The sequence below is a fragment of the Belonocnema kinseyi genome, chromosome 9 (genome assembly GCF_010883055.1).
Source record: "Belonocnema kinseyi isolate 2016_QV_RU_SX_M_011 chromosome 9, B_treatae_v1, whole genome shotgun sequence".
In the NCBI taxonomy this organism is placed as follows: Eukaryota; Metazoa; Arthropoda; class Insecta; order Hymenoptera; family Cynipidae; genus Belonocnema; species Belonocnema kinseyi.
Window position 1 is genome coordinate 114267578 of NC_046665.1, and position 27302 is coordinate 114294879.

The window sequence follows — 27302 nt, forward strand, 5'->3', positions numbered from 1 at the left end:
TAATTTTTCAACTAAAATAATAAATAATTAACTGGAATGCTGAATTTTTAACCGAAAAGACGAATTTTTAAACTAGAAAAGATCAATTTTCAACAAAAAATAAAATAGTTAAATTTCCAGTGAAAGAAATTAATTTTCAACTATAAAGATTAATTTTATATAAAAAAAGTAAATATTTTCCACAAAATACCTCAATTTTCAAACAAATAATTTAATTTTTAAATAAAAAAGACAAATTTTCAACGAAAAGTAAAATAGTTGAATTATCGGTTAAAAATCTAATTTTTAATTTTTAAAAACGGATTGAAAAGCTTGAAAAATTATACATACCTCTCTCATACTGTAGGCAAATAAATACGCATAATTGTATTTAACAATTTGCATCAGAGAAAGAGTATCTTCAAATTCACTCTCGGTTTCGCCACAAAATCCAGCAATAAAATCACTGGAGAGGTATACATTTGGAATGATATTTCGCACATGCTGAATTAATTCCAAATACGCCTCTCGCGTATAGCCTCTCCTCATTCGTTCCAAAACATCGGAATTTCCACTTTGGGCAGGCAAATGAAGCTGATTGCAAATATTTGCCCTCTCGGCTATCAATTGTAGGACTTGGTCGGGAAAATCTTTCGGATGTGGAGATGTAAATCTGCGGAAAAAACAATTCCATGCAGAAAAGACAAAACTAAGATGCACTGGTTAATTCAGATTTGCTACAGAAGTCAGATTTAAAAATATTCCCGGTTTTTCCCGGTTCGAAAACAATTTTCACGGTCAATAAAATTTTTAAAAAAAGGAACACTAAAACTAAACAATTTTCCACTTGAGGTAATCAAAACTGAGCTGCAAATGAAAGCACTCAAAGTCGAACTTTTCAATTTTGAATTTTTTAAATTGAAATTTTAAAGTTTTTTATTAAAATATTGTATTCAAATGCTCAATAATTTATGCATATAAAATTAAAGGTACTCACATTTTTCCATATAAAAAAATATAAATCCACGTTATCATTTTCAATTATCTAAATTATAAAAATAATCAATGAACTTTAAATTTTTTTAAAATTATATAATTTTAAGGAATTTTAAGCTAGAAACATTAAATATTGAAAAATAGACAAAAAATTTAACTGAACACTTCTTAAATTAAAAATTCAATTATTTTCGTTTTAAATATTTTAAATATGCTTGGAAAGCTTCAACATTTTATGTCAAAATCTTTAGAAATCTAGAAGTTGTTTTAAATTTGTTTTAAATTTTTAGTTATTTTGGAAATTTTTTCAGAACTTCTAAATATCTGTCAAAATTAATTGAATTTTTTCTACAATTTTCAGAAAATCCTGAAAATTTTAGAAAATTTCTTTACAATTTGGACGTATAAATAACAATTGAACATTTATTATTTGTAGGCGAAATTTGAGTAATTTTAAGAGATTTGTAAAAGTTTTGAAAAGATTCAAACTTAATGTAAAACTTGAAATGATAGTCTAATATAAAACAAAATGTAGATTTTCACAGATTTTAAACAAAAAAAAATCAAATTCTTTTCAAGAATTGTGAAAAGCTTCAAAAGAATAAAAACATTTTCTTAAAATTCCTAGGTTAATTAAATATAACTTTTCATTTTGAAACATTATTTCAAGAGAATATTTAAAAAGTTTTTCAAAGATTTAAACAAAATTTTCAAAAAAGCTTCTAGAAGATTTTAAGAAAACTTTCTAAAATTTTCATGATAATTTTTTATCTTTTTAAAAATCCTAAATATCTCTTAAAATTACTAAAAATTTTACTAAAAATGTTTATTTGTAAATTACACATCAAAATTAAAAAATTTCACTTACAAATTAAGTATTTTTATCAAATACAACAATTAAAATTGCAACGTTCAAGGTTTAAAGGCTCTTCGAAATTTTAACGATTCCAGGTCTTCTATGAAAAACAATTCATTTAAAATTTTTTTATTTTTAAATGTTGCTAAATATTCAATAATTAATCTTTTTTTTTAATTAAAAATTTCAAATTGAATGGGTTAAAAATGGAATATTTTCGATTGAAACAATATTAAATTTTTTTAAATCCTTTAATTAAGAATATATTATTATGAAGTTATTTTTAAGTTGAAAATAGTTTATAAATTTTTCAATTCTTAAATTCTTAAATTTTGAACTAATTTAAAATCGTTTTGTCAAATCGTTTTTGTTAACTTTTTATTACTCAAAGTACAGATAGATTTAAATAAAATTTATTTATTATTTAAATAAAAATGTTTTTAATCGAAAATTTACAACATCAAAGGCTTTTATTTTTTGTTTGTTCAAGTCTTTAAGAAAGCATTTAAAAATTCTTTAAATCAAAAATGTAAGCTTAAAAATAAAAATTTTAAATCGAAAATTTTTAAAGTAACAAATTTTTTAATTACGCATTGCAAGCTAAATAATAGCATGTTTAAAAAATATAACAATTCAACTAATTATTTTAAAATTGTTGAAATAGATAGAAATTTATTTTATACAATTTATGTATAGATAGAAATTTATTTTACAATTATTATTTAAAGGAATCCCTGGTGGAATTTTTTTGTAAGACTGCGGCAAAAAATTACAAATTTGTATTAAAAGTCAAGATTTTGATGAAATAATTATGAACTTTTATGTTTGTTTCTTTTTTTTTTAATCGAAAATAAGTTTCTGAAAAAATTTTGAAAATCTGCAGGAGCGAAAAACAATCTTATGTTTTTATTTATGTAAAAATTTAAGAGATTCTGAAAGTATTTATGAATAATTACACCCTCGCATAAAATTTTACGAAAATAAACGTCTGAAAAAATTAGATGTAATTTTTCATATTCTTTTTTTCGTAAATTACACATTTCTGCACGTTTCTATTTGTTTTCTGCATGATAATAGATTTAAATTTTTAAGAATTTAGATTTAAATTTTTAAGAATTACAGAAAATTTATACATTTTATCATATTGCGACATAAAAACTGAATTTGTATAAAAAATTAGGAATTTTAATAAATAATTATGAACTTTGAAATGATTTTTTATCAAACAAAATAAGTTACTATGGAAAATTATAAAAATCTTGAATAACCAATTACATTCTTCATTTTTTTTTTGTAAAAATTTAAAAGATTCTAAAAGTATTGATAAATTACACCTTCGCATAAAATTCTACGAAAATAAACGTCTGGAAAAATTAGATGTAGTTTTTCATATTCTTTTTTTCGAAAATTATACATTTTATCATATTGCGACATAAAAACTGAATTTGTATAAAAAATTAAGAATTTTAATTAATAATTATGAACTTTAACTACTTTTTATCAAACAAAATAAGTTACTATTAAAAATTATAAAAATCTTTAACAAATAAATGCGTTCTTCATTTTTTTCTTTATTTTTTGTAAAAATTTAAAAGATTCTAAAATTATTTATGAATTACACCTTCGCATAAAATTTTACGAAAATAAACGTCTGGAAAAATTAGATTTAAACATAGATTACAATTTTTAAGAATTACCAAAAATTATACATTTCATCATATTGCGGCATAAAAACTGAATTTGTATAAAAAATTAAGAATTTCTGATATTCTGTTTAAAAAAACAAACTAATTTCTACAATTTTCTACACGTTTTTACATATTGTAAAATATATTACATTTTATAATACTGCGGTATGGAAAACTGAAAATTTGTATTAAAACAATTTTTATAAATAATTATGAAGTTCTATGGTTTTGTATAAAAAAAGAATAAATTTCTAAGAAAAAAGATCAAGATCTGCAAAATCACAAAACAATCATAATTTTGTTTAGAAAGTTACGAATTTCTAAAAAAATTAAGAATAAAATTAAACCTTTGTTTAATAAAAAATGAGTTTCCAAACAAAAATTATTGAAATCTTGAAAAGTAAAACTCAATCTTAATTTTTTTGAAATGTCTTTTATAAATTTACCAATTTTTTACGAAGTTTTTCTACGTTTTCTGTGCGTTTTTACAGATTTTTAAAAATTATAAATTTTTACAGATTTTCAAAAATTATAAATTTTTACAAGATTTCATAGAAAATTATGAAATTCTACACAAAAAAAAAAAAATAACGAAAGTTTACGATTTGTAAAAACTAGTTGAGGGTGGCCGTTTTAATCAAAGAAAAAAATTCTCGGTCATTTCCCGGTTTTTTTCCCGGTTCGCAAACATTTTTCACAGCCAATGAAATTTAAAAAATCAAATTATACTCTAAACATTTTTCCATATAAAGTAATAAACAATAAATAACAAATTAAAGCATTCAAAGTGGTACCCTTTAATTCCAAACTTTTAAAATGAATTTAAAAAATTTTTTAAATTATATTATTTTAAGTAATTTTACGCTGGACACATTAAAAATTGAAAAATAGCTTTTTTAACTTAACAGTTGTTAAATTATTTTAATTTTAAATAGTCTAGGCATATTTCAAAAGCTTTAAAATTTTATTTGAAAATTTTGAAAAATCTGGAAGTGGTTTTAAATTTGTGCAAATTCAAAATAATTTTTGAATTTTTTCTATAACTTTTAGAAAATCCTGCAAATTAAAAAAAATTTAATTTATAAATAACAATAGAAGATTTATTATTTGTAAAAATATTAGAGTAATATTAAGAGATATTTAGATGTTTTAAAAAGATTCGAATTAAATTTAGAACTTGAAATCATTTCAAATACTTAATTTAAAATAAAATTTCGATTAATTTTAAAATATATTTAGAAGTTCTGAAAAAAATGTTAACACATTTCGTTTAAATTACTTGAAATATTTTCAAGTTTTTAATTAATTTTGAATCTTTTCAAAACTTCTAAATATCTGTTAAAATCACTCAAATTTGTTCTACAAATAATAAGTGTTCAATTGTTATTTAATATAAAAAAATAATATAAAGGAATACCTAAAAGTCTATAATTAGAGTACAGATCCATTTTAAAAATAATTTATTTATTTATATTTACAGTTGATAAAATAAAACTGTTTTTTATCAAAAATTTTCAGCTTCAAATGCTTTTAATTTAAACTAAATGATATAATAATTGATAAAAATCACAATTTAGGAAATTATTTAAAACATTGATTTTCTACGTTTTCACAGATTGTAGAAACTTATAAATTTTGTAATTCTGCGGTATGAAAATCTACAACAGCGAAAGACAATCTTAAATTAATATATTATTTTTTATATTTTGTTTATAGAATATTACCAATTTCTCTAAACAATTATGAATAGATACAAATTTTTAAGAAAAATAGGGTTTAAAAATATGGGAACTGTTTTTCATAATTTTTAATAAGATTTTATCGAAAATTAGGAATTTCTACAAAAAAGAACGAAAATTTACGATTTGTAAAAACTAGTTGTAATTTTTCATTTTTTATTCTTAACAAATTAGAAATATCTAGAAATAATTATGAATAAATACAATTCTTTGAAAATAAACAGGATATTTTTAATAAGTTTTTGTAAAAAATTAAACATTTCTATGATAAATAGCAAAAAATTCAATTTTCGAAATCTACAATTTTAGTTTGCTATAGTTTTTTTACACGCACTTAAAAAATACAATTTCTTAATGAAAAAAAAAATCTACAACCAAAAAATAAAGGTTTATTGTTTCTGAATTTATAATATGGTTTGAAAAAATTATGAATTTCTTCAAATTTTAATGAAATTTCTACAATTTTCTAAAAAATATTGGGAAAATGCAGAAATTAAAATAAATAATTTACAATTTCATTTGAATAAGTTCTCTACGAAAAAAAAATTATATCGTGTCGCGAATTAAAAATTAGCCGTAAAATAAGTTACTAAGAAAAATTATTAAAATCTTCAACAACAAAATGCGTTCTTTATTTATTTTTTAATTTGTGTAAAAATTTACGAATTTCTACAAATATTTATAAATAATTACAGCTTCCTATGAAATTTTATAAAAATATCACTCAAACTATATGTAGTTTCTCATATTTTGTTTTTTTATAAAAAAGAACAAAAATATGCAACCAAAAAATAAAAGTTTATTCTTTCTTAATTTATAATAGGGTTTTATAAGAAATTATGCATTTTTTCAGTTTTAACGAAATTTATACAATTTTCTAAAAAAAAAAACACTTACGTATAAAATTTTACGAAAATAAACGTCTGGAAAAATTAGATGTAGTTTTTCAAATTCTTTTTTTCGAATTACAGAAAATTATATATTTTATAATTGCTTCTCATTTTTTGTCAAAAGAAATAAGTTACGAAGAAAAATTATAAAAATCTTCAACAAACAAATGCGTTCTTTATTATTTTTTTTTAAATTTATGTAGCAATTTAGGAGTTTCTACAAATAATTATGAGCATTTAAAGCTTTCTATAAAATTTAAAAAAAAATGCCACTCTGTGAAAAATATATGTAGTTTCTCATATTCTGTTAAAAAAAATTCTAAACTTTTTTAAACGTGTTTAGAGATTGTAAAAAATTATATATTTTGCAAGACTGCGACAAGGTAAATTAAAATTTTGTATTTAAATTAAGATTTTGATTGAATTTATGAATAAATGCAGATAATAATAATCACAGCCGAAAATTTTACGAAAATATACTTCTGAAAAAGTTAGACGTAGTTTTTCATATTCTATTTTGCGAAAATTACAAATTTTTGCAAGTTTCTACACGTTTTCCACATTTTATCATATTGAGGTTTATTTATTTATGGAGGTAATTGAAACTGAATTTGTATCAAAGATTAATAATTTTAATTTATAATCATAAAGTTTTTTTTTTTTTTTTTGGTCAAACAAAATAAGTTACTACAAAAAATTATGAAAATCTTAAACAACCAAATGCGTTCTTAATTATTTTTTTGTATTTATGTATAAAAATGTATAAAATTTGTATTAAAAAAATATTCATAAATACTTATTATAAAGTTTTATGATTTTGCATCAAAAATGATAAGTTTCTGAAAAAAAAAAATATGAAAATCTGCAAAAGCCAAACACAATCTTACGTTTTTGTTTTCTATAGTTTCTCTACACACAATAAACAAATATAATTTCCTAACAAAAAATTATAATAAATCTACAAAAAATAAAAGTTTATTTTTTCTTCATTTATAATAGGGTTTTATAAGAAATTATGAATTTCTTCAAATTTTAATGAAATTTATTCAATTTTCTAAAAAATATCATTAAACTGCAGGAACTAAAAAGATTATTTTATAATTTTATTTGAAAAAGTTACCCTCTTCAAACGCTGTAGTTTTTCGTGGATAATTTTTCCAAAATATGTAGGTTTCCCAAATTTATTACGAAAGTCTAATATAAGATTTTTATCATCATTCTCTACGAAACAAAAATTATATCGTGTCAAAAATGAATTAAAAATTTGTTGAAATTTTCGGAAAAAATGCATAAATACTCTATTGTAGAAATTCTTAGAAATAATAAATTTCTGAAAAAAATGATTAAAATCTGCAAGAGCCAAACACAAACTTCAGTTTTTTTTTAGATTTTTGTACAAATTTTCGAGATTCAAAAAATATTTATGAATAATTACATCTTGTATAAAATTTTACGAAAATATAGGGTTGGAAAAATTATATTTTATATGTTGTAGAAATTGTAAGAAATAATAATTAAATTTTAAACAAATCGTATTAATTGGAAAATGAATAAATTAGCCGTAAAATACTGAAAAAATTATGAAAAAATTGAAGTAGTTTCAATTTAAAAAAAGATGAAGACATTTTTTGAAATTTTACGATTTTTTCCGAACTTGTAGCAACCCTGAAATGAAGGATGAAAAAATAAATCTTACCTTATTCTCATATTTGGGTCGATTAATGATACTTTATCCAAAAGATCACTAAATCTAAGCCCTCCTTTTTTACTTTTGTAAACGGTCTTAAAACCTTTCGCTAAATTCGTTTGGGAGTCATTTATAAAGGAATTCATTGAATCGTCTCGATAACTGTTAACATTTTGACCAAGAAGAATCACTTCTTTTACTCCCTGGTCCGATAAACGTCTGATTTCATCTTCTATACTTTCTATTGGTCGAGACCTTTCTTTTCCTCGTGTGAAAGGTACTATGCAATAAGTGCACATATTATCACATCCTCTCATAATAGTTCTAAAAATTAGAACAAATAAAAATAAAAAATAAATTAAGAACGGCTTTTAAAATATCTAAAAAGTTCAAATTTAAATTTAGAATTTTTAATTTTTGTAATCAAATCAGGGTGGCCGTTTTAATCAAAGAAAATAATTCCCGGCTCGCAAACATTTTCCAGGGTCAATGAAATTTAAAAAATCGGACACTAAATCTAAAAATTGTTCCATTCGAAGTAATAAAAACTGAACTGCAAAAAATGCAATTCAACTAGAGTTATGAGTCGATTATATTACTTTGAGAACGGTAACGAGAATGAGAATATTACCGAGAATATAACTGAGAAATAAATTCTCTGAGAATTTATGAGTATCTCAGATTTTATTTTAATTAATAGAAAATTGAATTTCTTCGTTAACTTTTCGATTGAAAATTCAACTCTTTTTTTTAAAGTATGTCTTTTTTATTTTAAAGTTTACCTGTTTTAGAAGAAATTAAATCTTTTTGTGATAAAAATGCAACTGTTTGGTTTGTAAATTAAGCTACTCGTATTATACTATTTTCTTGAAAACTAAACTATTTCGTAGAAAATTTACTTTTTGTTTAAAATTTATATTTTGGTGTTGAAAAAAGAAACTGAAATATTTTGTAGATGAAAGCCATTTATAAAAAAATTTGTTTTTTATTACAAATTTATTTGTTTTAGTACATAATTGATCTTTTTTGGATAAAAATGCAACTACATTTTTGGTTGAGAATTTAACTATTTTGTTAAAAATATATCCCTATTGGTTGAAAAAACTCGTCTTTTTTTATTAAAAATTCTATTTTTTTGGTAAAAAATTATTTCTTTTAAAGAAATTAAATTTTTGATGATACTGAGTTAAAATAAATAAATAAATTTCATATTCTTTAATAAAAATGAAACTATTTGCTAGAGAATTCAACAATTTTGTTAAAAAGTCATCTTTTTGGTTAAAAACTCGTCTTTTTGGATTGAAAATTCAATTTTTTGGTAAAAAATTATTTTTTTAAAGAAATTAAATTTTTATGTTACTGAGTTAAAATAAATAAAATTCATATTCTTTAAAAAAAATGAAACTATTTGCTAGAGAATTCAACAATTTTGTTAAAAAGTCATCCTTTTTGGTTAAAAATTCGTCTTTTTGGATTGAAAATTCAATTTTTTTGGTAAAAAATTTTTTTTTTCAAAAGAAATTAAATTTTTTATTTTACTGAGTTAAAATAAATAAATTTCATATTCTTTAAAAAAAAATGAAACTATTTTCTAGAGAATTCAACAATTTTGTTAAAAAGTCATCCTTTTTGGTTAAAAATTCGTCTTTTTGGATTTTAAATTCAATTTTTTGGTAAAAAATTATTTCTTTTAAAGAAATTAAATTTTTGTTGTTACTGAGTTACAATAAATTTCGGAGTTAAAATAAATAAATAAATTTCATATTTTTTGATAAAAATGAAACTATTTGCTAGAGAATTCAACAATTTTGTTAAAAAGTCATCCTTTTTGATTGAAAATTCGTCTTTTTGGGTTGAAAATTCAATTTTTTGGTAAAAAATTATTTTTTTAAAGAAATTAAATTTTTATGTTACTGAGTTAAAATAAATAAATTTCTGAATTAAAATAAATAAATTTCATATTCTTTGATAAAAATGAAACTATTTGCTAGAGAATTCAACAATTTTGTTAAAAAGTCATCCTTTTTGGTTAAAAATTCAATTTTTTTGGTAAAAAATTTTTTTTTCAAAAGAAATTAAATTTTTAATATTACTGAGTTAAAATAAATAAATAAATTTCATATTCTTTAAAAAAAATGAAACTATTTGCTCGAGAATTCAACAATTTTGTTAAAAAGTCATCCTTTTTGGTTAAAAATTCGTCTTTTTGGATTGAAAATTCAATTTTTTTGGTACAAAATTATTTCTTTTTAAGAAATTAAATTTTTGATGTTACTGAGTTAAAATAAATAAATAAATTTCATATTCTTTGATAAAAATGAAACTATTTGCTAGAGAATTTAAGAATTTTGTTAAAAAATCATCCTTTTTGGTTAAAAATTCGTCTTTTTGGATAGAAAATTCAATTTTTTTGGTAGAAAAATTATTTCTTCTTTAAAAATTCATAGTTTGATCGTGAAAACTCGACTAAAATCTTTTGCAACAAAAAATCAACTATTTTCGTTTAAATTTAAATGTTTGATTTAAAATTTCATCTATTATAGAAGAAATTTTATTTTTGTTTGAAAATGCAACTTTTTGTTCAAAAATCGTTCTTCTTTGCTAGATAATTAAACTAATTTGTTTAAAATATTTGGTTGAATCGCTTTGTTAATAGATCACTTTCTTGCTTGAAGATTTATGTTTTAAATTGAAAAGTTATCTCGTTAATTAAAAGTTTAATTATCTTGTTATAAATTAATCTTTTAGGATATATATTTTTCAATTAAAAATTTGCGTTTTTTTGTAAAAAAAAAAATAATTTTTTAGTTTGAAATTTCCTTTTATTGCGTAAAAATGCATCACTTTCGTGGAAAATTAATTTTCTGTTGAGCAGTCATATTTTTTGTTTGAAAATTGAATTTTTTTAAAGAAAATTTGTCTTCTTGTTTGAAAGTTCAATAATTTAGATAAGCTTTTATTTATTTTTTGAGTGAAAAATCTTCATTTGTTGGAAATTCGTCTTTTTGGTTTTAAAATTCTTCTGTTGTATAAATTTCATTCTTTTTTCGATTAAAATATAAACAATGAAACTTTTTCAAAGACATTTTGTCTTTTTAGGTTGAACATTCAAATATTATGTTAAAAATGTAATTATTTTGTTAAAAATTCCAGTATTTTGTTAAAGAGTTATCTTTTAAAGTAGAAATTTTTTTTTGTTTGAGGTAAATTAATACATTTGAAAATTTTTAATTTGTATATGAATCACTGTTTTATGCCGCTTATAAAATATTCTAAGGTAAAAATATCATAAGATTAAAATTCCTGAATATGTCTGAGCTATAAAATAATTTATATAAAACCGCTGATATAACCTGAACAATAAAAATATTGTTAAAATTCATAAATTCTTAAATTCTGTTAAATTCTTTTAAATTCTCCTGAATTCTGTCATATTCTCGGTTATATAACCTGAACTTGAATTCTCGGGAATTTAAAAACTCTAAATTCAACCGGAAAATTTAAAACTTTTATAAATTGTAGAGTTCAAAGATTCAGATTCAATCCTAAATATATAAATCTACGTTCTCATTTTCAGTGCTCGAAATTGAAGAATCAATCTAAGAATTAAAAATTTTTGAAAATTATACCGTTTTAAGACAAATTAAATTCTAATTCAAGCTTAGAATTTGTTAAAAATTCTCTGTTTAAATTCGGAATTTTAATGCTTTCTAAAAATTCCCTGTTCAAATCCAGAATTTTAATTTTTTTCGAAAATTCTCCGTTTCAACTAAGAATTATAATTTTTTCTCTAAAATTCCCTCTTCCGATTCAAAATTTAAATTTCATTTTCGAAAATATTCTGTTTCAACTTAGAATTACAATTCATTTAATTAAAAATTTTCCTCTTCCAGCTCGGAATTTATTTAAATTTTAACATTTTCTGTTCCAAGAAAAATTATAATTCTTTGCAGAAATTTCCTGTTGCAATTCAGAATTTTCTTTCTTTTCGAAAAAAGAAAAATCTACATGCTATTTCAAATTTAAACATTTTAAAAAATATTATTAAAAGTTTTTAAAAACTTTCAAATATTTTTTTTAATTATCTGAATTTCAAATAACTTTTCAAAATAAAAAATCATTTTCAATTTTCCTAGCAATATTAAACAATGTTATTATTCTTTTGAAGCCTGTTAAAATTCTTAAAAAGCTTCTACATTTTTTTTTTCGAAATCTGCCAAAATCTAAATTTTTTTTTAAATTAGGCCTTCTAAATATCTCTTCAACTTGCTCGAATTTTTTCTAAAAATAATAGGCGTTCAAGTGTTAATAAAATTGTAAAGTTCAAAGTTTATTTTTTTTTTTAGTTTTGAACATTTAATTTAAAATTATTGATTTTAAACGAAGAGTCTAATATTTCTAAATATTAAATAATTGTAATTTTTTTAATTGAAAATTTTTTAATTGCCTTTGATTATAAATATATTATTTTAAACTGATTTTAAAATTAAAATTATAAATAATAAAATTATGAAATAATGCTGAATCGTTTTTTACCATAATTTTTTTTAAATCTTTAGGTACAATTCAATTTCAAAAATCATTAATTAATTTTTATTCACAGTTGATAAACTAAAACTGTTTTTTTAAATTAAAAATCTTCAATTTTAAACGCTTCTAATTTTTTATTTTTTAAGTCTTTAAAAATGTATTTTAAAATTCTTTTAATTCAAATCTACGCTTAAAAATCTAAAGTGGAATATTTTTTAAGTAAAAGGTTTTGCGAATTACGCTATTTAAACTGAATGATATCATAATTGAAAAATATCACACTTTAATTAATTAGTTAAAAAAAGGTTGAAATGAAAGTTGGACAAATGTTTTTTTTTTTGTGAAAATTTGCAAAATTTCCGGTAAAAAAATAAATTTCTGCTGTTTTCCCGTCTTTTCCAAGTCACATAAATATTAACTATAAATTTATAAAGTAGTTAAATTTTGAACTAAAAAAAATCAATTTTAAGCGAAAACGAAAAAGTAAGATTTTTATTTTTAAACAAATTAATTTTAAGCCAAACATAAGAGTTTTTAACTAAAACAATGAATCTTCAACTGTAATAGTTGAATTTTTAAACAAACAAAAATTAATTTTGACTAAAAAAGATACATTTTTAACCAAAACTTAAATGATTAAGTTTTAAGTTAAAAAAATTGATGTTCAACCAAACAGATAAATTTTCAACTAAGGCTATAGAATATTCAATTGGAATCAGTTAAATTTTTAACTGAAATAGTTCAATTTTAAACCAGAAAGATGAATTTTCAACTAAAATCATGAATCTTTTACTAGAATAATTGAATTTTTTACCAAAAAGATAAATTCTCAAATAAAAAGGAAAATTTTTCAACCAGAATTTAAATAATTAAATTTTTAGTAAAAAATGATTGTTCAAACAAAAGAGATGAATTTTTAAATGAAATTATGAAATATTCAAGTAGAATAATAGTCAAATTTTCATTTTAAAAAATAATATAATTGTCATTATAAAATTAACAAAATAGAAAACAAGCTTTCAATCAAAAAGCCTTCAAACAAAAAATTAATTTTTAACAAAAGAGTTTAACTTTCACAGAAATAATTTTATATGCAATCTAAAATATGAATTTTCAACTAAAATAAAAAATATTGTTCTGGAATACTTGAATTTTTCACCGGAAAAAAAGGAAATTATAAACAAGAAGGAAAAAAAGAAAAGATAAAAAAAAGAACAAGATAATTTCCAACAACGAAAAATGGATTTAAAACAATTAAATACGTGAATTTGCTACGAAATAGTTGAATTTTCAATTAAAAAAGACAAATTTTAATTCAAATTGTTGGAAATTTCTCTTCTTGTCTAAACATGAACTATTCAGTTTGAAAATTAATCTGTTTTAGTTGATGATTAAAAATATTGTATTAAAATTTGTATTTAAAATATAATGAATATATATGTTTTTGTTGAAAATTCAACACTTTCGTTGAAAGTTTAACAAGTTTCTTAAAAGTTTATTTTTTTTCTTAACTTTTAAAACAGAAAATTGATCTATTTTGTTAAGAATTCAACTGATTGGGTGTAAATTAACTTTTTTTTAAATATTTATATTCACGGGTTAATAATTCAACTGTTTTATAGAAAATTTATCTTTTCGGCTTCAAATTTCATCAAATTGATTGAAATTTCTTTTCTTTTCTCAAAATTTAGTTTAAATTGTAATTGCAACTATTTTGTTCAAAATTCATCTCTTTCTGTAGAAATTTCATTTTTTTTTTAGTTAAAAATGGAACTGTCTGATTAAAAATTAGCCTGTTTCGGTTAAAAATGAACTTTTCGGTTCAAAAGTACACATTTTCGGGTTAAAAATCAACTGTTTTGTGAAAAAAATTGTATTTTCAGGTAGAAAATTTTAGAATTTCTTAGAAAATTTAACAATTTGTTAAAAAATTTGTCTTTATTTTTTTTATAAAAAAATTAACTATTCAGTTTGAAAATTAATTTGTTTTAGTTGATGATTAAAAATATTGTATTAAAATTTGTATTTAAAATATAATGAATATATATGTTTTTGTTGAAAATTCAACACTTTCGTTGAAAGTTTAACAAGTTTCTTAAAAGTTTATTTTTTTTCTTAACTTTTAAAACAGAAAATTGAACTATTTTGTTAAAAATTCAACTGATTGGGTGTAAATTAACTTTTTCTTTAAATATTTATATTCACGGGTTAATAATTCAACTGTTTTATAGCAAATTTATCTTTTCGGCTTCAAATTTCATCAAATTGATTGAAATTTATTTTCTTGTCTCAAAATTTGATTTAAATTGTAATTGCAACTATTTTTTTTCAAAATTCATCTCTTTCTGTAGAAATTTCATTCTTTTTTTTTAGTTAAAAATGGAACTGTCTGATTAAAAATTAGCCTGTTTCGGTTAAAAATGAACCTTTTGGTTCAAAAAATCACATTTTCGAGTTAAAACTCAACTTATCTGTAAATAAAAATTGTACTTTCAGCTAAAAAATTTTAGAATTTCGTAGAAAATTTAACAATTTATTAAAAAATTTGCCTTTTTTGGTGATTGTTTTTGAATGAACTATTCAGTTTGAAAATGAATTTGTTTTAGTTGATGATTAAAAATATTTTATTAAAATTTGGCATTTTAAATATAATGAATATGTTTTTGTTTAAAATTCAACTCCTTCGTTAAAAGTTTAACCAGTTTCTTAAAAGTTTATTTTTTTTTTAACATTTTAAATTGAAAATTGAACTATTTTGTTAAAAATTTAACTCATTGGGTTTTAAATTAACTTTTTTGTAAAAAAAATTGTATTTTCAGTTAAAAAATTTTAGAATTTCGTAGAAAATTTAACAATTTGTTTTAAAAATTGCCTTTTTTGGTGAAATTTCTTTTTTTATAAAAAAATAACTATTCAGTTTGAAAATTAATTACATTAGTTATTAATTTTATTTTATATTCTAATTATTAATTTTTTAGTTAAAAATGGAACTGTCTGATTGAAAATTAGTCTGTTTCCGGTAAAAATGAACTGTTTTTGTTCAAAAGTACACATTTTCGGCTTAAAATTGAACTCTTTTGCAAAAAAAATTATATTTTCACTTAGAAAATTAATCTTCTCCATAAGAAATTCAATTTTTTAGTTAAAAATGTATGTATTTTGTTTAAAATTCTTCCTGTTTGGTAGAAAATGAATCTTTAAGGTTGAAAATTCATATTTTTGGTTGATCATTTAGGTATTTCTTTAAAAATTCAACTGTTCTATTGAAAGCTCATTTTTTTGTTTGAAAATTCAACATTTCAAATTCAATTTTTTTCTTCTATATTCACTGAAAAATCTTTCTTGGTTAGTCTTTTTTTTTAATTTATCTCTTTCTGTTGCGATTTCATCATTTTTAGTTTAAAATGTAACTGTTTAATTCAAAATTAATTTATTTCGATTAAAAAAAAAATACTTCCTAGTTTACCATTCACATTTTCGGGTTAAAACAATTAAATCTTTTTTTTTAATTCTTATTTTCAACGAGAAAATTCAACAATTTGACAGAAAATTTATCAATTTGGTCGAAAATTAAATTTTTTTATTCAAGATTCATAATTTAGTTAAAAATTGTTGTTTTTTTTCAAGATTTTAGTTGAAAATTAACGTTCTTGGGTTGAACATCCAAAGTTTTTTTTATATAAAATTCGTATTTTTGGCTCAAAGTGAAACTTGAATTTTAAACTTTTAAAATCAAAGTTTAACAGTTTTTTAATCAAAATTTTTGTTATACAAATCCTCAATAATTTACCTTATAAAATAAAAGCTGCTAAAACTTTTCAATTGAAAAATTGTCAATTAAATGCAGATAAAACATTCAATGAATTAAAAAATTTTTAAATTAAACAATTACATTTTTTATAAAATGCTTCAAAATTTTATTACAAAAACTTGAAACACATTTCTTAACATTTTCAAGGTTTAAATTATTTTTTTTTTAATTTTCAGAACTCTAAACATCTTTTTAGATAAATTGCATTTTTCTAAACACTTTCCTACCAATTTTGTTTAAATTCTGCCAAATAAAAAAAATTTCCTTAAAATTTTCCACAATTATTTTTTCTGATTTTGTAAATCTTTCTAAATCTTTAAAAATATTCCTTTAAAATTAATAATTCAAAGTAAAAAATCATTTTTAATTTTCCAAGGAAACGTTTTTCTTATTATTTTGAAGGCTTTCAAAATTATTAAAAGGCTTCTAAATTTTTTATTCGAAATCTATCAAAATCTATATTTTCTTTTAAATTAGGCCGTAGACACTTCGTTTAATTTATTTGAATTAATTTCAAATTTTTTGCTTAGAATAATAGGTGTTCAATTATTATTTATACAAAAAATTCAACAATTTGAGTAAGAAATTTAATTTTTTTAATAGAACATTTAAAATTGTAACGTTCAAAGTAAATTTTTTTATTTAGTTTCGAATATTTAATTTAAAATCACTGATTTTAAATCAACATTCAGATATTTATAAATATTTAGTAATACTTCTTTTTCTTAATTGAAAAATTCAAAATTGAATGATTTAAAAATGGAATATTTTAGACTGAAATATTTGAAATTTAATAAAATCCTTTCACTATAAATATATTATTTTAAAGTTATTTAAAAATTAAGAGTTTTTCTTTTCTTGCCTAAACAATTTTTTTTTTCAAATTGTAAATTCAACTATTTTGTTTAAAATGCATCTTCTTCTGTAGAATTTTTTGGCAGTTCAAAAAGCAATTATTTAGTTAAAAATGAATTAATCTTGTCTGTTTTGTGAAAAATTCGTATTTTCAGTTAGAAAATTCAAGAATTTCATAAAAATTTAACTTTTTGGTGGAAAATTCGTTTTTTTTATTAGAAAGTCATTCCTAGGTTGAAAATTTAACTCTTTGTTTAAGATTTAAAATCAGTTTTTTAAAGTTAATTTTTTTATTGAAGACTCATAATTTTAGATCAAATTTATTTATTAATTTTTTGTTAAAAATAAACTTTTTAAACTCGAAATATAACTATTTTGTTTGAAACTCAACTAGTTGGTTGTAAATTAACTTTTTTCTTGAAAATTCACATTTCTTGGATTGAAAATTCAACTTTTTTATATAAAAAAATATGTAATAAAATCATCTGTTTGGCTTTAAAATTACACTTTTTGGATAAAAATTTTTTTTATTTGCTGCAAAATCATTCCTGGTGAAAAATTCGTTTTTTTTATTTAAAAATTGATTGATTTCCGTAAAAAGTTAATTTTTTGTTTAAAATGCAACTGTTTAAATAAAAATTGATCGGCTTTTGTTTGAGGATTTAATTTTTTTCGGAAAATTCGTCCTTTTTGGTTCAATTAAACTGTTTTTAATTCAAAATCAATTTTTGTAGTGGTAAACAAAAATTAAATATGGACGTCCTTGTTCAGAATTAATTTTTTTACTTCAACCGGATTCCCGAGATTTTAAAGATTTCCAGTTACTTATTTAGATGACTACTATTTATAAATATAAAAAAAGAAAGAAAAACTATATTGAAATATTCTATTTTATTTTAAATTGTCGCGATTTTAATATTTTAAAATAATAAAAATTCCAAAATATTTCAAGGACTGCACGAAAATATCAAGAGATTTTAAAAGATTTCAAAGATTTACAAAATAATTCCAGAGATTTTTAAAAGAATGAAATATTGGTTAAAAATTATTTTTTTAATTTAAAACTGAACTATTTTTTGTTTCTGTCAAAGACTCAATAATTTTAGTTCAAAATTCATTTTTTTTATTAAAAGTTAATTTTTTTACTGAAAATTGGATTATTTTGTTTAAAATTCAACTGATTGTTTAAAATTAACTTTTTTGTTCAAAATTAATTCTTTAAAATGGAAATTTAAATAGTTAGTTGAAAATGATTAGAAACGAAAAAATTATATAATAAACTTAATCAAATTAAATTCAGAACAATATTTCATCTATTGTTTAAACTTTTTAATTGATATTTTATATAATTTTTTGAAAAATTGTTTTTTTTTTTAATTCCAAATAATTTCTTTTACCTGAAAATTACTGTTATGTTTCAAATTTAAATGATTCTTTGTAAAAAAAACTTTTTGGTTAAAAAATCATACTCACGAGTCGAAACTTCAACTTTTTTTTGTTTCACTTTTTTGGCTTGAAAATTAAATAATTTGGCACAAAATAATTTTTTTTTAGAAAATTAATCTTATTGTTTAAAGATACAACTATTTTGTTTAAAATGTACGCATTTTTTATAACCAAAATTGAAACTTTAAGAGACAACATTTTAAAATAAAATCAAATAGTTGAATATAGTTTTTCTCTTTTTTTATACTTATAAATAGAAATAATCTAAATAAGTAATTGTGAAATCTTTAAAATCTCGGGATTTCGATTGAAATTTTTAAAATTTTGTAAAATCTTTTCAATATTTTGACACATTTATTTTTAAGTATTTTCAAACAAAATTTTCTAAATTTAATTTTGAATCAAAAACAGTTGAATTAAAACAAAAAGGACGAATTTTCCGGAAAAAATTGAAACCTCAAAGAAAATTGGATTAATTTTTATTTAAGCAGTTGCATTTTAAACAAAAAATGAACTTTTTAGGAAAATAAATAAATTTTTCAATCAAAAAGACGAATTTTTCACCAAGAAATATTTTTCAGCGAATAAAAAAAAGTTTGATCCAAAAAGTGGAATTTTCAGGCCAAAAAGATGATTTTATTATATATTTTTTAAAATCTTTTTTTTTTATAAAACAGTTGACTTTTCAATCCAAGAAATGTGTATTTTCAAGAAAAAAGTTAATTTACTACCAACCAGTTGAATTTAAAAAAAAATAGCTACATTTCCAGTTTAAAAAGTTTATTTTTAACAAAAAATAAATAAATAAATTTGATCTAAAATTATTGGTCTTCAATAAAAAAAATACAAATTTTCTATGAAATTCTTGAATTTTATAACTGAAAATACGAAATTTTTCACATAACAATCAAGATTAATTAATGTTGAACTAAATAATTGCATTTTTAACTGCAAAAAAAATTCTCTGCAGAAAAAGATGCATTTTAAACAAAATAATTGAATTTAAAATTTGAAAAAAAATGGTGCCGGCAAGGAAAGACAAACTCTTAATTTTTAAATAACTTTAAAATAATATATTAATAATTCAAGGATTTTATTAAATTTCAAATATTTTAGTCTAAAATATTCCATTTTTAAACCATTCAATTTTGAAATTTTCAATTAAGAAAAAGAAGAATTACTAGATATTTATCAATATCTGAATGATCATTTAAAATCAGTAATTATAAATTAAATATTCGAAACTAAATAAAAAAAAATAAACTTTGAATGTTACAATTTTAATTTTTCTATTGAAAAAATTAAATTTCTGACTCGAATTGTTGAATTTTTTGCATAAATAATAATTGAACACCTATTATTCTTAGCAAAAAAATTTGAAATTAATTAAAATAATTTAAACGAAGTGTCCACCGCCTAATTTAAAAGAAAATATATAGATTTTTATAGATTTCGAATAAAAAATGTAGAAGCTTTTTAAGAATTTTGAAAGCCTTCAAAATAATAAGAAAAACGTTTCCTTGGAAAATCGAAAATGATTTTTTATTTTGAATTATTAATTTTAAAGGAATATTTTAAAAGATTTAGAAAATCATAAAAAATAATTGTGGAAAATTTGAAGGAAATTTGGTTAATTTGGCAGGATTTTAACCAAATTTATAGGAAAATGCTTAGAAAAAATTCTATTAATTTGAAAAAAATGTTTAGAAGTTCTGAAAACATTTTAAAAATAATTTAAACTTTGAAAAAATGGAAAAAATGAGCATTTCAATAAAACAAATTTTGATTGAAAAACTTTTAAATTTTGATTTTAAAAGTTTAAAATTCAATTTTGAGCCAAAAAGACGAATTTTATATAAAAAAAGTTGGATTTTCAACCCAAGAATATTATTTTAACAAACATTTTGAACAAAAATTGAACTGTTTTGTGGAAAATTGACATACCTCGTACAAAATTAATTTTTTCGTAGATAATTCTTTTTTTTTTATTGAAAATTAATCTTCTTCGTTGAAAATTCATCTATTTGGCTAAAAATTGATATATTTCGTTGAATATTCACTTTATTGATAGAAAACCATTTTCTTATGCTAAAAGTACAACGGTTTTTTGGAAAATTTAATTTGCATTAGTTGTAGTATTTTGTTGAAAATGTATTTTTTTAATAAAACTTTTATTAATTTTAAATTCAGATTTTTTTAAATATCAACTATTACATTTTTCTTTGAAAATTCATCCTTTGAAGTTGAAAATTCCACTCCTTGGTTGAAAGGTAAACGAATTTCTTGAAAGATAATTTTTTTTTAATTGAGAATATTCAAACAAAAAAGTTGAACTTTCAAACAAAAGATATGAATTTTCAACAAAAAAATTCATTTTCCGACAAATAATTGAATTTTTGTTCATATTTTTTGATTTTTAAGTCAAAAGACGAATGTTTAACAACAAATTTTTTTTTCAACCAAATAGTTGAATTTTGAACAAGGAAAAAATCAATTTTTAACAGAACATGGATTAGTTACATTTTTAGTTAAAAAATTAATTTTCATCTTAAAAAAAAATAATTGAACTTTAAAAAAAAAATTAATTTTCAAAAAAAAAGTTTATTTTCAAACAAATAGTTGAATTTTGGATCAAATTTTTACCTCAAAAGACGAATTTTCAATAAAAAATTTCATTTTTAAAAAAATGATCAAGTTTCAAAGAAGAAAGTTGAATTTAAAACAAAATATATGAATTTTCAACAAAAAAAGTTCTTTTTCAGTTTTTGAAACAGAGTTTCAGTTCATTTTCATTCACGTTCATTTTCCGACAAATAATTGAAATTTTCAATTTTTAAGTCAAAAGACGAATTTTATTTTTTAAAAAGGTCATTTTTAACCAAATAGTTAAATTTTGAGCAAAGAAATTTGAATTTTCAAACAAAAAATATTAATTTTTAACAAAAAAGTTAATTTTCAACCAGACAGTTAAAATTTAAAATAGAAAAATAATCAAATTTCACCAGACAATGCATTAATTACATTTTTAGTTATAAAATTAATTTTCATTTTCAAAAAATTGAACTTTCAAACAAAAAATTTATTTCCAAACAAATAATTCAATTTTCGATTAAATTTTTAACGCAAAAGATGATTTTTCAACAAAAAATTTCATTTTTAACCAAATATTTAAATTTTCAAAAACGAAAGTTGAATTTTCAAACAAAAAATATGAATTTACAACAAAGAAGTTCATTTTCCGACAAATAATTGAATTTTTGATGCAATTTTTTAATTTTTTGGCCAAAATATGATTTTTTTATAAGAAAGTTCATTTTTAACCAAATAGTTAGTTTTCAGCGAAGAAAGTTTAATTTTATAACAAATAATATGAATTTTGAACAAAAAAGTTCATTTTCCAACAAATAATTGAATTTTTTATCATATTCTTTAATTTTCAAGCTAAAAGATGAATTTTCAACAAAAAGGTTCCTTTTCAACCAAATAGTTGAAATTTAAACTAGAAAAGAAATCAAATTTCGAAAATAAACTTTTTTAATGAAAATTCATATTCTCGAGTTTGAAAATTTAACTGTTTTGTAAAAAATTCGTCTAAAATTCGCCTAATTCGTACAAAATCCATTTTTTTGTAGATAATTCTTTTTTTATTGAAAATTAATCTTCTTCGTTGAAAATTCGCTAAAAATTGATATATTTGATTCAAAATTCATCTTTTTTTATACAAAATCAATTTTTTTGCAAAAAACAATTTTGGTTTGGTGGAAAATTTAATTAGTTTAAGTTGAAGAATCGAGTATTTTGTTAAAAACGTCTTTTTTTTAAACACAAATTTTATTAATTTTAGATTCAGATTTTTTTTAATTTAAACCGGTTGGTAGAAAATTCATTGAAAATTCACCTACTTCGTAAAAAATAAATTTTTTTGTACATAATTCTTTTTTTTTTATTGAAAATTAATCTTCTTCGTTGAAAATTCAACTATTTAGTTAAAAATTAACATATTTGATTGAAAATTCATCTTTTCAATTAATTATTTCAACAGTTGTCTAGAATATTTATATTTTTACAAAATAATAAAAATAATAAAACTAAATTAGAACTTGACATTCCTAAGATAAGAATTTATTTTCTAAAATATTTAGTTTTCTTATTATAAATATGGCACTTTGTAGTCCTAATTTATAAGAAAAGAAAATTTCCTATTCAATTTACAATTTAATTTTAAAATTCGAAAATAAAACTTTTTTACTTGTCACTAATAAATTATGATTGAAACTATACAAATATATTATTATAAAATAGAAGCCTTCGATTTTTAAACTTGATTATATCAAAGTTTTGAAAATATACGAAAAAAAATAAAAACGCCCAAATATTTTTAAGATTTCACGATTTTTTAAAAAAAGATTCGGATTTCTAAAATAAATTTTTTAAATTTGAATCTTAACATTTTTCAAACATTGATTTAACATTTTAATAATATTTTAAAACAATAAAAAGAAGAATTTTGTGAAAGTAAATATAAGAAATATTTTTAAATAATAAAAATGTCAAGAATTTAAAAAAATTCAAATATTTTTTAAAGTACTTTTTTGCCATTTTTGTCTAAAATAGAGGATTTTTAGGGAAATTTTATGTAAATTAAGGGCAATTTATTGAAATTTCTTGTCAGAAATAAAAATAAAAAATAATCTAAAAATAAATTGGGATATAAACTTACACAAAGGCACTGACAGAGTCAGGATTCAGTCTGACTGGAGTGATATCGGCGTAAGTTTCGTCAAAGGATAAAACGACATTAATTGCAGTTTCATTGTCTTCAGTAATTGCCAATAATCTTGGCAGATCTTTGTAACTATCTGGACCCGCTACAACGTCAACTATTCGCTCTTTTTCCAGAATTTTATGCTTCAGGCGTTCAGCCATACATCCTAAAAATAAAAAATAAAAAACAATTCACCATTTTTTTTTATAAATAAATGTAATTCTTTTAACACAATGACGAAAAAAATAATTGCAAAATATTGATTTTAAAATAAAATTATTAATCTTCAGCTGCAATGGCGGAATTTTAAACCACACAGATAAATTTGAAACGAAAATTAAAAACGTTTAACTGAAATACTTGAATTTTTAACCAAAAATATGTATTTTTAAAACAATAAGATTAAATTTTAAAGAAAAAATCAATTTTGTAGCAAAAAATAAAATTTTTCAAAAAAATACATGAATTTTAACGAAATAGTTGAATTTTCCATCAAAAGAGACAAATTTTGAACTAAATTGTTACTTTTTTAACTGAAAAAAAATCAATTTTCAACAGAAACTAGAATAATTATATTTTTAGTAAAAAAAATATTTTTAAGTTAAGAAAATCAATGTTTAAACAAAAAATAGGAATTTTTAACAAACAAAGAAGATTTATTAACCAAAAATTAAATAATAAAATTTTTGGTCAAAATGAATGTTGCGCAAAAAAAAATTTTTGATTTAAATTACGAAATATTCCACGAAAATAGCATTTTTATTTTCATTTATAAAAAAAGTAATTATTTTCAATGAAAAGCAAAATGCACATTGAATTAAAAAAATTAATTTTTAACAAAAAAGTTTATTTTTTAACCAAGTAAATTTATTTCTAACTTTGCAGATAAATTTTAAAATAAAATTATTAATATTTAACTGGATAACTTGAATTAAAAAAAAAGAATTTTTAATAAAAAGGACTTCTCATTTACAACAAAAAATTATATTTCTACAGAATAATTGAATTTTCTACAAAAAAAAGTTCATTTTCAAACAAATGGTTAAATTTATGATCCAATTTTTTAATTTTTCAGGCTAGAAGACGAATGTTGAACGAAAAACTTAATTTTTAAGTAAATAGCTAAATTTTCAAACGAATCAGTGGAATTTTCAATAAATTAATCCAATTTTCTACGAAATAGTGGAATTTTTAATCAAAAAGGTTGACATCTCAACAACAAATGACGAATTTTCTACGAAATAATTGAAATTTTAAAGAAAAATATGATTTTTTAAAGAAAAAAGTTCATTTTAAAACAAATAGTTGAATTTTTTATCAAATTTTTAAACCAAAAGATGAATTTTCAACAAAAAAGTTCATTTTCCGACAAATAATTGAATTTTTTATCTATTTTTTTAATTTTCAAGTAAAAATATGAATGCTTAACAAAATATTTCGATTTTAACCAAATAGTTCAAATTTGAACTAGAAAACAAATTCAACAGAAAATGCATTAATCACATTTATAGTAAAAAAACTAATTTTCATAAAAAAAATTATTGAACTTTTAAACAAAATTTTGAATTTTCAACAAAAAAAGAGTTAATTTTCAAATAAATAGTTGAATTTTCGATCAAGTTTCTAACCCAAAAGACGATTTTTTTAATCCAAAAGACGAATGTTTAACAAGAAAAGTTCATTTTCAACCAAATAGTTAAATTTTCAAACAAGAAAGTTGCATTTTTAATCAAAAAATATACATTTTCAACAAAAAAGAAGATTTTTTAATAAAAAGAACTTCTCATTAGCAACAAAAAATGAATTTTCTACAGAATAATTAAACTTTTAAACAAAAAATAAGAATTTTATACGCAAAATTTTTATTTCCAAATAAATAGTTTAATTTTTGATCAAAAGGTTGACTTCTAAACAACAAAAGACGAATTTTCTACAAAATAATTGAAATTTGAAACAAAAATATAAATTTTCAAGAAAAAAAGTTCATTTTAAAACAAATAGTTGAATTTTTGATCAAATTTTTTAACCAAAAGACGAATTTTTAACAAAAAAGTTCAGTTTCCGACAAATAATTGAATTTTTGATCCAATTTTTTAACCAAAAGACAAATTTTCAACAAAAAGTTAATTTTCAACCAAATAGTTAAATTTTGAAGCAGAAAAAAATCAAATTTCAACAGAAAATGAATTAGTTACATTTTTAGTAAAAAAAATTGTAATCTCAAAAAAAAATGGAACTTTCAAACAAATAGTTGAATTTTCGATTAAATTTTTTAACTAAAAGACGAATTTTTAACAAAAAAGTTCTTTTTTAACCAAAGAAATAAATTTTCAAACAAAAAAATATGAACTTTCAAAAAAAAATTTCATTTTCCGACAAATATTTGAATTTTTTAAATGTTTAAGCCGAAAGACGAATTTCTTTAAAAAAGGTCATTTTTAACCAAATAGTTCAATTCTGAGCGAAGAAATTTTAATTTTCAAAACAAAAAAATATTCATTTTTAACAAAAAAGTTCATTTTAAACCAAATAGGTAAAATTTGAAATAAAAAAATCAAATTTCAACAGAAAATGCATTAATCGCATTTTTAGTAAAATATTAATTTTCATATTAAAAAAAATGAACCTTCAAAAAAAAATATGAATTTAAAAAAAAAAAATTATTTTCAAACAAACAGTTCAAGTTTCGATCAATTTTTTAACCCTAAAGATGTTTTTTTAAACAAAGAATTTCATTTTTAAACCAAATAGTTAAATTTTCAAAAAATTAAGTTGAATTTGAAACGAAAAATATGAATTTTCAACCGAGGATACGCCCCTGGGCGTCGGTTGTGAATAAACGCTTTGCCGAGTCGGGCTGTTTTTTGTTGTGAATTTTTCTCGTATTTGAAGACAATAAAGCTTTTGGAGTGATATATTAGTGTACTTTAGAGTCCTAAGATACTGTGAGAGTGAAGTGCAGGCTTAATGCCCTTATTTTTTAGTAGAGACTTCGAAGTTAGGCCATTGCGCCAAAAAGTGAGGTTATGAGTGAGAAAAAGTCAACCGGTGGAGAGGAGAGATAGACCGAGCGAGATGGGTACACGACAGACAGAGAGGAAAACGAAGCAGCTGAAGCCAGGGAAGTCGACGACCGAGAAAAGAAAATTAGACGGGGCCCTGGCAGACCGACTAATGCAAGAAAAATTAAAAACAGAATCTAAGAAGAATGTACAAGCGTTGAGAAATTTTTTGAGTACACCGGAGAACACGGTGAAGAAGAAAAATGATGATAAGAAGATCGAGCAACAATTCTCCACGAATCCGGATTTAGATCAGAACAATGAAATAGAAGTGAGTGAAAAAATTGATTTTACAGTCCTTATAAACGACATTTTGAATAACTGGTGGGACAGTAAAGTAAAATTAGAACTGGAAAAAATGTCGAAAGAAGTCAGTGCTTTAAAGAAACTTATAGAGGAGGAAAATATAAAAGATACGAGATGGAATGTTGCAGCTACGTTCATCGAGGAAGCCCGCGAGAAAGAGGAAAACTGGATTAAGGAGAAACAGACTTTAGGAGACAAAATCAAAATTCTCAGCGAGAAATTGGCAGAGCAGCAATTTCCTTTAACTTGTTCGACTAACGTGTCACCAACCAACAGAAAAAGTAATATAGAGCTCACTGGATCAAATGTCGGCAGTGAGGATGAGGAGCCACAAGTTGATATTACGAGGGTAGTTCAATAAGTCCTTAGAATGACCAACAGATGGCGCGCGAATCGCTCCAAATCATCCGTTTTCAGTCAGCACCACTCCCGACTAGATATATGGTGCAGTCACAGTCCACATCTTCTGAGTTTACGTGTTTTTATAACCAATTGAAAAAAAAATTGTTCGTAAGAAAAATGGAAAAAAACGAGTTCAGAGCGGTAATCAAACATTTTCATTTAAAGGGTTTAACTCCATATGAGACAAGAAATGAATTGGACTCAGTTCATGGCACATCTGCCCCTGCCTTAGCAACGGTTTATATCTGGGTAAATGAATTTAAGCGTGGTCGTACATCAATAAGTGACGA

General features: G+C 21.0%; 1 protein-coding gene across 1 annotated transcript in view; it reads right to left on the reverse strand.

Moving 5' to 3' along the window:
- The window catches only part of LOC117180348 (CDK5RAP1-like protein), a 66477-nt gene that overhangs the window by 21728 nt on the left and 17447 nt on the right, over positions 1-27302 (reverse strand). The window contains exons 3-5 of the mRNA XM_033372795.1: positions 23198-23408; positions 7845-8159; positions 331-652 (exon numbers count right to left, since the gene is read on the reverse strand). Coding sequence (XP_033228686.1) covers positions 331-652; positions 7845-8159; positions 23198-23408 — 848 coding nt within the window. The remainder of the gene's footprint in view (positions 1-330; positions 653-7844; positions 8160-23197; positions 23409-27302) is intronic.